The 13,926-nt window shown below is 47.0% G+C and overlaps 1 protein-coding gene across 7 annotated transcripts in view; it reads left to right on the plus strand.

The window, feature by feature from the left end:
- LOC138763621 (zinc finger protein GLIS3-like) overlaps positions 1–13,926 on the plus strand; it is a 331,893-nt gene that overhangs the window by 206,293 nt on the left and 111,674 nt on the right. For 6 of the 7 annotated variants that reach the window (XM_069938097.1, XM_069938091.1, XM_069938092.1 and 3 more), the window contains one exon: positions 3,558–3,668. In XM_069938097.1, coding sequence (XP_069794198.1) covers positions 3,558–3,668 — 111 coding nt within the window. The remainder of the gene's footprint in view (positions 1–3,557; positions 3,669–13,926) is intronic. The other variant, XM_069938093.1, reaches the window with a different exon arrangement.

The raw sequence follows: 13,926 nt of genomic DNA on the forward strand, positions 1-13,926 counted from the left end.
ATGGGTATGACAACAGCTCTGAACACACTGACCTTTGTGTGTTTCTTCAGGTGATTGTTTTTCCAGACTCATTTGTGTAGTCTTCCAAAGGCGCTATTTGCCTTGGCGAGTCTGTTGTCTATCTCTTTGTCGATCCTTGCATCAGATTAAATGGTGCAGCCGAGGTAGGTAAACTGGTTGACCGTTTTGAGTTCTGTGTGCCCGATGGAGATGTGGGGGGGCTGGTAGTCATGGTGGGGAGCTGGCTGATGGAGGACCTCAGTTTTCTTCAGGCTGACTTCCAGGCCAAACATTTTGGCAGTTTCCGCAAAACAGGACGTCATGCGCTGGAGAGCTGGCTTTGAATGGGCAACTAAAGCGACATCGTCTGCAAAGAGTAATTCACGGAGAAGTTGCTCTTGTGTCTTGTTGTGAGCTTGGAGGTGCCTCAGATTGAAGAGACTGCCATCCGTGCGGTACCGGATGTAAACAGCATCTTCATTGTTGAGGTCTTTTATGGCTTGTTTCAGCATCATGCTGAAGAAGATAGTAAAGAGGATTGGTGCGAGGACGTAGCCTTGCTTCACGCCATTGTCAATGGAGAAGGGTTTGGAGAGCTCATTGCTGTATCTGACCTGACCTTGTTGGTTTTCGTGCAGTTAGATAACCATGTTGAGGAACTTGGGGGGGCATCCGAGGCGCTCTAGTATTTGCCAAAACCCTTTCCTGCTCACAGTGTCGAAGGCTTTGGTGAGGTCAACAAAGGTGATGTAGAGTCCTTTGTTTTGTTCTCTGCACTTTTCTTGGAGCTGTCTGAGGGCAAAGACCATGTCAGTAGTTCCTCTGTTTGCGCGAAAGCCACACTGTGATTCTGAGAGGACATTTTCGACGACACTAGGTATTAGTCTATTAAGGAAAATCCTAGTGAATATTTTGCCTGCAATGGAGAGCAGAGTGATTCCCCTGTAGTTTGAGCAGTCTGATTTCTCGCCTTTGTTTTTGTACAGGGTGATGATGATGGCATCACGAAGTCCTGAGGCAGCTTTCCTTGGTCCCAGCAGAGCATGAAAAACTCATGCAGTTTGGTATCCAGAGCTTTTCCGCCAGCCTTCCAGACCTCTGGGGGGATTCCATCCATACATAGGAACATAGGAAGTAGGAACAGGAGTAGGCCAAAAATGGCCCATCGAGCCTGCTCCACTATTCAATAAGATCATGGCTGATCTAATTTATGACCTAACTCCACCTACCTGCCTTCTCCCCATATCCCCTAATTCCTCTATCATGTAAAAATTTATCTAACCGAATTTTAAATATGTTTAATGAGGCAGCCTCAACCACTTCCCTGGTTAGAGAATTCCAAACATTCACTACTCTCTGGGAAAAACTATTTTTCCTCATCTCTGTCCTAAATCTACTCCCCCGAATCTTGAGACTGTGTCCTCTCATTTTAGTTTCCCTGGCCAGCTCACAAAACCTTCCTACATCTATCCTATCCATACCCTTCATAATCCTATATGTTTCTATAAGATCTCCTCTCATTCTTCTGAACTCGAGCGAATACAATCCTAGACGATTTAATCTTTCATCATAAGTCAACCCCTTCATCCCAGGGATCAACCTAGTAAACCTCCTCTGGACCGTCTCCAAAGCCAGTATATCCTTCCTCAAATATGGAGACCAGAACTGGACACAGTACTCCAGGTGCGGTCTCACCAGCACCTTATACAGTTGCAACATTACCTCCCTACTCCTGAATTCAATTCCTCTAGCGATGAAGACCAACATTCCATTTGCCTTCTTAATAACCTGCTGCACCTGCAACTTAACTTATTGCGATTCATGCACAAGCACTCCCAAGTCCCTCTGCACAACAGCATGCTGTAGTTTTTCACCCTTTAAATGATATTCAACTCTTTTATTTTTCTTTTTCTTGCCAAAGTGGATAACCTCACACTTACTACATTGTACTCCATCTGCCAGACCTTTGCCCACTCATACCTGCTGCTTTGCCACTTTTCAGTTGTTCAATTGCCTTATATGTCTCTTCCCGGGTAAGGACCTCATCCAGCTCTAGACTCAAGGTGTTGAGGGAGCTGGAGCATGGCGGATTCTTGGACTGAGCGGTTGGCACTGAAAAGGGATTGGAAGTGTTCTGACCATCGATTGAGGATGGAGACCTTGTTGCTGAGGAGTACTTCGCCGTCTGAGCTGCGCAGAGGACTTTAGACTTGGGGTGAGGGGCCGTACACCGCCTTTAGTGTCTCATTAAAAACCCCTGAAGTCGCCAATGTCGGCGCTAAGCTGGGTTTGTTTGGCGAGGCTTGTCCACCACTCATTTTGGATCTCCCGGAGTTTGCACTGAAGATGGCGAGACAGAAGGCTCATTTTTTCTCTGGCCAGGAAGGCTTTGTAAGGTGAGCCTGGTGGGCAGCTCGCTTCTTTGCCAGCAGCTCCTGGATTTCCTGGTTGTTTTCGTCAAACCAGTCCTTGTTTTTCCTGGAGGAGAAGCCCAGTACCTCTTCAGTGGATTGCAGTATGGCCGTTTTCAGCTGATCCCAAAGTGTTTCAGGAGACGTGTCCGTGAGGCAGTTTGCATCCTCGAGCTTTGCTTGGAGATTTGCCTGGAAGTTTCCTCTCACTACGTCTGACTGCAAGTTTCTAACATTGAACCTTCATACAGTTTGTTCAAATCAACAATTAATGAAGATGAAAAACCTGCTCTGCTAAATTATTGTCCATTCAATAAAGATGAAATTCTACTTCCATAAACTATAATTTATACATGTTTCTGGAAAGTTTATCTTATGACTATACTCCATATTTAAATGTGGCAGCCTTAATATCAAATCAAACTTGCTGTGTTCTTGATATGTTATAAAGAATACCAGATTACGATCTACTGCCAGCTGTGGCCCAGCATTCTGCCCAGGGACAATTGTCCAAGAGCAGTGTAATATAGCAGTAAGGAGTAAGAAAGTCAAGTAAAATTTGGAACATTCCTACCGTTTATTGAATCTGTATTATGAGATTATGGCTGTTCATGCTTACCCATGAGCACTTTCACAAGGTTACCACATTGGTAACAAGTTAAAAGTTTCACACATCAGCTATGTTTGAAACAAAGAAGTTTCTCCAATGTAATTCTAAAAGTTGCAGCATTTAAATCTCCAATTTTTAAGATTGCATTGGAGCAACTTTTGTAAAGATTATTACTCTTAAATATTCCTCATCTGTAGCTTCTCAATGGTTATATTTTGTGTATCGATAATAATTATTAACAGCTACAGTTGTGAAAACTATTTTCACCTTTAGAATCAGATTCCAAAGCAGAGCCTATCATCTGACACTCCTGGTCAGCTGCCAGGGCTGAGCTATTTGAGTGAAATGTCTTAAAAAGAAGAATTTCTTCTCTTAGTAACTATATTCCAGTTTCAATGTGCTTATACGCAGGAAATAATAATTCATGATTTCATAGCAGAAAGAATCACATGTATGCAGTCAGGACAGAATTGTCTTAATGAGATTCAGCATCAATTGTGAAGTGTAAAACTTTTTCCTCTCTTAAACATTTACAGAAACCATATGCTTGTCAGATCCCAGGGTGCACAAAGCGCTACACTGATCCAAGCTCATTGCGGAAACATGTCAAAGCACACTCTGCCAAACAGCAACAGGTGCGTAAGAAGGTAAGAAATCACAGATAATCCAGGATATCTTTTTTTGGGAAATGAGAATTTATTTTATGGGAACTAAATTTTATTTTTCCGCATTTTTTTTTCCAATTGAAACTGTTTAACATGCCACGATTGGAAAAAAAAAGCAAGTCAAGTTAAAGTAAGAACTAATAGTCAACCTCAGGTTTTAGAAGCTGACTATGAAGAAGGAAAGACTCAGGAGGCAAAGCCATCCATTCTTTTTGAGTCCTTGGAAAGTATGGATTAGAACATGAGATTAGTTTCAATGAAGAGAATGTATCATATGGGTGAGCTGCTTGCGCCTGTTCTGCCTCTACAGAATATTTACTCTTTTCTATCAACTAACATCAGTGCAGTAACTTCAAGCAAATACTGATACAACAACATTTCTACTCTTTCCAGTTTCTGGCTCAACAGGAAAACATTAAACAGAAATTGTTGAAGTTGAGGACATCGCCGATAAATTGAGGCCTATTTTAGTCAAAAATCAAAAAGTGAAATGTAAACCACATTTCACCTTATAAGAAATATTCTCTTTGTCCTATCTATCCCTCTCCATTCTTTCTGCAACTTCAACTTGTTTCTTTCTTCTTCAAGGTGAAATATTAACTCTTTTTCTCTTATCACAGAAACTGTGTTACCTAGGAAAAGCAGGGACTAATCAGACACAGCCAGCATTCTTTTGTCAAAGGCAAATCCCTCCTGACCAATCTGATTGAATCTTTTGAAGAGGTAGCAAAGTGTACTTGAGGGCACTGCGGTAAAAGCAGTTTATTTGACAAGGTCCTGCATGGGGAGCTGATCCAAAAGGCGTCAAGTCCATCAGTACCAGAGCACATAGATAAATTTGATCCAAAATTGGCTTGGCTGTGGGTGACAGAGTGTGATAGTAGAGAGTTATTTTTGTGATTAGAAGCCTGTGACTGCTGGTGTTCCACAGGATCAACTCTGGAGCCATCACTGTATAGACAAGAATGATTTGGATAAGGATGTAAGAAGCACGATTGATATGTGATGCACCATCAATTACTCAAAAGACTGAAGCTGAGCAAAACTGATAGGCAATAGAATGAAGGCACGTTTACACTGGTTGACTGTCCTGAACTGAGGAAGGGGCTGAGGGACAGACACCTTTATTCAGGAGCCTGTGGGAGGGCCACGGGTACAGTAGGACAATAGGTGTGCCCAGACAGATAAATATTTACATACAGTGGTTTACCATAGTCACCTCTTGTTTTTAAAAAGAGCCCTGCAGGGTGAAGTGTTGATGATACAATTACAAATTAAGTCTTTCAGGCAGTTTGGTTTTCCACTGTGGCCATCATTGTACCAGCTGTGACTGTGCCGCAGCGATGGGGTCCTGGACAGTCTGGGGCTCCTGTATGCTGTTGTTGGTATTGGGCAGGTGGGGGCGCGGTGATGAGTCTGGCATGTCATTTGTTGGGGCTCAGGTAATGTCCCTTGGCCCTGGTCCATCGTGAGTGGATAGGGAGGGAGGGGTGTGGTGTTGTCTCCAGAGTCCATGAGGGTGCCAAGTCCCTAGTGGAGGCAGTGTCTTCATGCCCATTGGGGCACACCACATAGGCAACTAAAATAAATTTTGAAGGGATGGAGAGTATGCTACGGCTGGAACACCTCAACATCGACCCACAGTCAGCTACAGTCTCGAATGACTTTAAGCACTGGGTGAAATGCTTCAAAACATACTTACAGGTCTCTGATCCTGCCGTGATAGAGGACAGCCGTCAACTACTAATATTGTTGACTATGGTGTCCCCGAGAGTCTACCAGAGTATCCAGGATGCGACCACTTACGCCAAGCCATGAAGGTGCTGAAAGGGCTCTACGAGCCACCAGTGAACAGGGTCTATGCTCGGTACAAACTTACTACAAGGAGGCAACAGCCTGGTGAGTCCTGTAAAGCTTATATTCAGGCACTAAGGGCAATGGGCAGGGACTGTGCCTGCACAGACAGAACTGCTGCGGAGACCACAGACGATCTGATTCAGGATGCCTATGTGGCCAGGGTTCGATCGATTGAGGTGAGGCAGCGCCTCCTAGAGCACGGGGGAGAAAACCTAGAGGTCGGGATCCGGATCGCAGAGACGATGGAGGCTGCCGTTTTAAGTATGGACATGTACTCTTGGGGCTGGACACCATACTCTGATGTGAGTAGGATGCCCTCCCTCTATCCTACTACTGCTGCTATGCTGCCCGATGCAACCCCAAAGTGTTATTTCTGCGGGAGGAACAAGTACAGCAAGTTCTAGTGCCCGGCGAGAAGTGCCCGGCCAGAAGTGCCTTAAAAATGGCCCCTTCGCTGTAGTCTGTAACTTCAAAATGGCCACCGTCAAACACAGTGCCTCGTGTGAAGCCAAATCACCACTCTCCATTTCAAACACTTCTTCCTCAGAGCTCTCATCCAATGAAAGCAAGGACTCCACCACGCGGTAGCACCTGACATCACGGGCAGACGCCGAGTGCGGAAGGTACAACCCACCCTCACCACAATGATGTTCACCCTAACATCCAACCAGGCCCCAGCCCCGACTTCAATGCCCGCCGCCGACCAGGGACCCGCCACCGCTGCCGACCAGGGACCCGCCACCGCTGCCGACCAGGGACCCGCCACCGCCACCGACCAGGGACCCACCGCTGCCAACCAGGGACTCGCTGCCGACTGGTGACACGCTGATGCTGCTGACCCGGCACCCACCGACGCTGCTGACCAGGGACCCAACGCTGCCATCCGGGGACCCACCACTGCTGACTGCCTCCCTGCTGACCAACCCCCGCTGATCACCCCACCGCCAACGGCAAGCAGCGTCCCCCAACACTTACCTTTGGCTGCAGGCAGCAACACCAACTGCCTGACACTTTTTTCATGCCCAACTGTTTGCGTGACGTCATCACGCACACATTGCCTGACATCATCACGCAGGTCTCCACTATCTACATTAGAAGTCTCTGCCTCAATAACCCTTGACCAGGACACCCCCAACCCCTCACAAAAGCAATGGCATTGATTAAAGTGCATGGACATTATACCACTTGTTTATTTGACTCAGGGGTCAACTGACAGTTTTATTCGTCCAGACCTGGCCCACCGTTGCAGACTAGCTATTCTCCCCGATACACAGAGAATTTCACTGGCGACCAGATCGCTCTTGACTGGGTAAAGGGGTACTGCGTGGTGACCCTGAAAGTCCAGGGCATCACGTTCACAGACTTCAAACTATTAGTCCTTCCCCAATTGTGCGCCCCTGCTCTCCTGGGACTGGATTTTTAGTGCCAGATTCAAACCATTTCCCTGCACTTTGGGGGGGCCTCATGCTCCACTTTCTGTCTGTAACCACTCCGTCCCGGGAACCTCCTGCCAGCAGCAGCCCAAGCCACCCGCCCCCGTGCCCCGGAGCCTCACCTATAGTCTCTCCACCCTCCAAGTTACTCCACCAGCACTTTTCGCAAATCTCACCCCTGGCTAGAAGCCTGTAGCCACCAAAAGACGGCAATATAGTTCTGAACATAGGAAATTTATCACAAGCGAGGTGCGCAGACTGCTGGATGAGGGCATTATCGAACTTAGCTCGAGTCCATGGAGGGCCCAGGTAGTGGTTGTTAAAAATGGGGGGAATCCGCGGATGGTGGTTGACTACAGCCAGACAATCAACCACTTCACACTCCTGGATGTGTACCCCCTTCCACGGATCATGGATGTGGTGAATCAGATTGCCCTATACTGTGTATTTTCCACCATGGACTTGCATTCGGCCTATCATCAGCTCCCGATTCGCCGAGAAGACCGACCTTTCACGGCCTTCGAAGCGAATGGGCGGCTGTATCAATTCCTCAGGGTACCCCTTGGGGTCACAAATGGCGTCGTGGTCTTCCAGCAGGAAGAATGGGCTGACTGCTACTTTCCTGTATCTGTCACCATCTACAGCCATGACACGGAGGATCATGATGCCAACCTTGAGAAATTTTTTCAGACTGCAACTCAGCTGCACTTGACCTACAATTTCGACAAGTGTGTCTTCCAGACCACTCGGCTCTCAATTCTGGGCTGTGTGCTGGAGAGCAGGGTGGTTCGGACCCTGACACCATGCGTCCCCTCATGGACTTGCCCCCCCCCACCCCCCCCACACCCAGAAGGCACTCAAACGCTGCCTGGGTTTTTTTCTCTTACTATGCCCAATGGGTTCCACACTATGCCGACAAGGCACAGCCACTCATCAAGACCACCTCCTTCCCCCTGTCAACCGAAGCCAGAGTGGCCTTCCACTGCATCAAATCAGATATTGCTGCTGCAACGCTGCACGCCATCGATGAGTCCATTCCATTCCAAGTCGAAAGCGATGCGTCTGACTTTGCACTGGGAGCCACTTTTAACCAGGCCGGCCGGCCGGTAGCCTTCTTCTCCAGAACCCTCCAGGGTCCTGAGAGCCGACACTCCTCTGTCGAGAAGGAGGCCCAGGCCATAGTCGAGGCAGTACGTTGTTGGAGACACTACCTCACTGGCAGGTGCTTTACGCTGCTGACTGACCAACGTGCGGTCTCCTTCATGTTTAGCAATACCCAGCGAGGTAAGATCAAGAATGACAAAATCGCCAGGTGGAGAATCGAGCTCTCCACCTTTAATTATAACATACTGTATCGGCCAGGTAAACTCAACAACCCGCCAGATGCACTCTCCAGGGGGACTTACACCAACATGGAACTGGAAAGGCTGCAGAAACTCCACGAGGAGCTCTGTCATCTAGGGGTCACTAGGTTTGCACACTTTGCCAAAGCTTGCAACCTGCCCTACACGGTCAAGGAGATTCGCTCCATGACCCGAGCCTACCCAGTGTGCGCTGAGTGCAAGCCCCACTTCTTCTGTCTGGAGAACACCCACATCATCAAAGCCACCCGCCCTTCTGAGCGTCTCAGCGTAGACTTCAAGGGGCCCCTAACGTTGACCAACTGTACGACCTACATCCTTACGGCCATCGACGAGTACTCCCGCTTCCCGTTCACTGTGCCCTGCTCGGAAATTACTGCTTCCTCAGTTATAGAGGCCATCTTCGCCATCTTCGGGTACCCCAGTTACATCCACAGGGACAGGGGGTCCTCGTTTCTGAGCGCAGAGCTGCAGCAGTACCTTCTGGAGCATGGTATTGCTTCAAGCAGGACCACCAGCTATAACCCATGTGGTAATGGGCAAGTCGAAAGAGAGAATGCCACCATCTGGAAAGCGGTTATGCTTGCCCTCTGGTCCAAAGGTCTCCCCACCTCTCACTGGCAGGATGTGCTCACTAGTGCCCTACATTCCATCCGCTCCCTCCTATGCACCATGACCAATGCCACCCCCCATGAAAGGATGTTCTCTTTCCCGAGGAAGTCCGAGTCGGGTACGACCATACTGGCATGGCTCATGGTTCCCAGTCCAGTCCTTTTACGACACCACGTCCGGTACTCTAAGAATGACCCCTTGGTTGACCGAGCGACTCTGCTCCATGCGAACCCACATTATGCCTATGTTGAGTACCTGGACGGACGGGAGGACACAGTCTCAGTAAGGGACCTAGCCCAAGCCGGATCAGGGGCAACAGTGCCTTTCATCCAACCACCCCCTATTCCTTCTCCTCCAGGTCATGTGCTTGAACAGAGGGACCAGCACCACCCCACCAGCTCAGGCCAGACTGTCGACAATGCTGTTGGGGAATTGAGCGAAGCATTGGCTGCACCCTACGGGCCTGCCGGCGACACGACTCCGGCGACCCTAATCCCAGCGCCATGGCAGTCACGCCGGATGGTCAGATCCCCTGACTGGTACAGCCCCTAACCTCCATTCATCCTGGGGTCAGTTCTCAAAGAAGGGGTGAATATGATAGTACAGATTCTATCACCAATGTGTATATGTACATATGTAGAGATGGTAGTGTAGGATGACTGTGATTGGCTGAGAGTGTAGCCACACCTACTGGGAGGTCTGAAAGGATTGCTCCTAGCCAGACCAGGTCATTCTGGACTGGTCAACCTACTTGTGATATGCTTCAGTCTTTTAGTTAATAAAAGCCTTGGTTTGGATCAACGTCTTTGATGGCCATGAATTTATAGTCGGGAGTGAAGTTAGAGACAGCAATGGAGAGAAGATTTTGAGGGAGGAGAGTCCAGATTCATGTGTGATGACCATCAGATTGTTGGCTGTGTGCGGTAGGGGAGGGCGATAAAGGGTCAGTGGAGTGCAGTGGGCGATTTAAAAACTACTGGGTAGTTTTTATGAGGAGTGGATGGGGCCCATCGTACTCCATCATCACACTTTTAAGGTGTTATTGAAAGTCCAGTCCCAGTAGCACAGCAGCGCAGAGCTGTGGCAGCACTAGAAGTTTAAAGTTTTTATAGTCTGTGCCCCACACTACACAGCAGTCACTACTCAGCAGCCGCAGACATCTGCCGTATGTGACCTTCAGGCCAAGGAGACTTTTTGTTTACTGGCCTTACCACGAGGGAGTAGCGCTGCATTGTGTTGGGGTGGATGAAGCTCTCCATGCTCCCACTGTCGAACAGGCCATTTACCTGAATGTCCATCATCGATTTGGCGAGTTGATGGAGACTGACCTGGGCAAGTGTGATAGAAGCCAGTGTCAGATCGCTGCTTGTTGCTGCATCAGAGAGCACAAGTGTTGAGTCGGGAGATGCGGCCTCCAAGATGGTGCCCCCCAAAGCCCACACACGGTGCTGCTTGATCTCAAAGATTGCACCCAAGATAGCTGCTCCCACGACTCACATGCAGCACTGCTGGGCCTTGGAGATGGAACCCAAGGTGGCACCCCCCAACAACTTGCACATGATGTCGCTAGTTCTTGGGGATGGTGGCGTTCAAGGTAGTGGCCTGCATGCAGGGCTGCTAGCGATGGGTGGTTTTGATTTGCACACCTTAGCATAGTGCCCTTTCTTCCTGCAGCTGGAGCAGACACGCGTTTTGCTGGGCAGCATTTCCTCTGGTGCTTGCCCAGGCTGCAGAAGTAGCTCTTTGAGTGCTCATGGAGTACAGAGATCGTGGTTGAGTCGCTGGCGGGATATGGCGGTAGCGGTGTTAGGCGCTTGCAGAGTACGGCTGCTGTGGTTGGATTGATGGTGGAATGTGACGGTGGTGGCGCAACCCAAGTTGGCAGTGCTTGGGGCAACCACAAGGCAGCTGCATTGTTACTTGAGTAGGGTTCCATGTTCTGAATGGATACCTCCAATGTGCCTGCCAATTCAACTACCCTCTGCAGACTGAGCTCACCTTGCTCTAGTAGACTCTGAGGGATGTAATTGGACCTGATGCCTGCGACATAGGCATCCCTAATCAAGTCCTCTGTGTACTTGGTGGCCATCACAGCCTTGCATTCACAGGCCCATCCAAGGGCTTGCAGGGCCTGGAGGTACTCGCCATTCGACTCCCCAGGTCGCTGCTTTCAGGTCACTAGGAGGTGTCTGGCGTAGACCTCGTTGACCTTTCTCAGGTACTGGCCTTACAATATGTCCATTGCCTCCAGATATATTGCAGCATCCCTGATCATCGAGTATGCCAGAGGGCCGACTCAGGAGTGCAGTACCTGTAATTTGTTTTTCTCCAACCAAACAATGGCTGATGATGCCCGAAGGAACACTTCAAAACAGCGCAGTCAGAGTTGGTAGATGCCTCGGGCGATTGAGAGCCGATTTCCAGTTTCTCTGGCTTCAGGATCTGCTCCATTGTCAAGACTATTGCGAATAGAATTGATGCACCATCAATGACTCAAAAGACTGAAGTTGAGCAAAACTGGTAGGGTTTTATTCGTTATAGAATGAAGGCACATCCCTGCTGGTCGATAGTCCTGAACTGAGGAGGAGTCTGAGGGACAGTCACCTTTATTTTGGGAGCCTATGGGAGGGGCCACTGGCACAGTCAGCCAATGCGTGTGCCCAGACAGATAAATATATACATACAGTGGTTTACCACAACTTGTTTGCAGATGACAAGAAGAGTAATTGATCAAGTTTATTATCATCTGACGGTATATATTCAACCTGATGAAACAGTGCTTATATACACTCATGATACATTTCTCACAAATTCAGCACATATTAATCACATATGTACATACATATATATTTTATATTATATTTTTATGTATATGTGATTTACTCAGTTTCATTTATAGAGACCCAAGGTCACAGGATACCATTCATCAACCTCACAGTGTGCAAAAAAGCTAATTCCCAGCCTGACAGTTTTATTTTTTAACATTCCTGTACCTCTTTCCTGATGGTAGCTGGCCATGGGTACCAGGGATCAACATTCCTGGTAAATGTCATCAGTAGATGATGGTGGTCTTCTCAGCCCTTTTAATGATCCTCTGTATTGACTTCTCACAGCAGTTTTATGATCCTTTATATTGACTGAAGTGGAGGATCATTTTGGTGTAGAGGGCTATATGAATGTGTTGGTGAAATGGGCTGAGAAATAGCAAATGCAGTTTAATTCTATGAGGTGATGCTCTTTGGGAGTACCATTGTAACTGGGGCATATGAATGCTAGAGTCCCAGGAAGTGTCAATGAGCAGAGAGATCAATTGGCATTCAATTTTGGGATCCTTGAAGTTAACAATGCAAATAAATAATGTGGGTAAGAAGGCATATGGGATGCTGGGCTTCATTAGTCAGAGCATTGAATGCAAATACAGGGAGGTTATTCTCCAGCTGAGGACTAATCACACTGTGGTCAAGATGTAACAGGGCTGGATAGGCTGCAGAGGAGATTCATCAGGATATGTCCTGGAATGAAATGTTTCAGTTATAAAAAGAGACTGTAAAGTCTGGGTCTGTTTTCCCTGGAGCAGAGGAGGTTAAGAAAGGACACAAACAAAATTATGAAGATTCCCCATTTGAGGAGTAAATAAAACCAGGGGACACAAGTGAAGGGTAAGGGATTCTGAAGGGAGGTTTTTTTACTGAGAGACTGGTGAGTACCTGGAATACACTGGCTGAGATATTGGTGGAAGCAGAGTTGCTGAAAGCATTTAAGAAGGGTTTGGCAAGCGTCTTGAAACAGCAAGGCTGAGGAGACAATGAGCCAAGTACTGGAAGATGGAAATAATATAGATGGGTGGCCACTGGTCAGCAAAGATATGGAGGGCTGAATATCCTGTTTCCATGCTGAATGAATTATAATTCATTGACTTTGCTGAGTGTTTCCAGCATTTGTTATTTTTTTTTTAATTTTTAGGATAAAGTTAAATATCTTTTCAAGAAACAAAATATATAGTTATTTGATAGGTGTTGATTGAAATCCTGAACAGGGCAGTCTGATTTTCAGGAGGAGGTCTCAAACAAGTATTAACCTTTTCATTTCTCTTTGTAAGTGTAAAAGTGCCTGTTTACTCTACAGCAAGGGATGCCTGCGAAGTGATTTTAAGTTGGAATTTTTTTCAGATGCCCTTGCCATGCAAGGAACTGATTCATGAAAATTAATGTCATTATGCCCATGTTTTTTAAGAATCTCTCAAAAATAGATTAATGGTAGTTGTCCAATGCATAACTTGCTTTAGAATGCTTGTTTATACACAAACTTAGAGTCTTTGAGATATATTCTATGGACATCAAACACAAAAAAGCACATGAGAGATTGCACGAGTTACAGGCTGTCAGGATCCCATTCAGCATTTGTGAGAGTAACTTGCATTTTGTAAATGTTGTGATCATGGCTCTGTAGACAATTGAGAATGTTATGCATGGATGGGGGAGAGGTGGGGGATGGGTGTTGAAAGGGCAAAAAATAGAACTGAGTCCTCAATCAATAAGATGTAAAAACTGACCTAGGGATTACAACTAATAAAAAAATTGTTTAAAAATCCTTGGCTAGCTTGTCTTCCTCTTTCTCCTAATCTTTGCTTTGTTTCTTGGGTGCCAGTAAACAGTTGGTAAAATGGTCAAGAGCTATTCTTAACCAATCAGACCACTGAGTATTCACCAGTTATTCCATAGGCGGCAATGCATTATTTCCCTGTCCCATTCACAACCAATCTTTATAAGCAAACCCCTTCCATCCAGAGTCAGTGGATAGCAATGGGAACTCTGAGTAAATTGCCCACTCTGTAGATTAAGAACAGGTGAGCAGCAGCTAAAAATCACTTGTCCATTTCATGAACGATTCATCTGTAAGTTTAGTATGTTCCAACAATTAAATGTGACAACTTCTGCTTCTAGGGTATCAATTTTTCAAGAAATATTTCTTAAAATC

Source organism: Narcine bancroftii, chromosome 5 (assembly GCF_036971445.1).
Source record: "Narcine bancroftii isolate sNarBan1 chromosome 5, sNarBan1.hap1, whole genome shotgun sequence".
Taxonomy (NCBI): Eukaryota; Metazoa; Chordata; class Chondrichthyes; order Torpediniformes; family Narcinidae; genus Narcine; species Narcine bancroftii.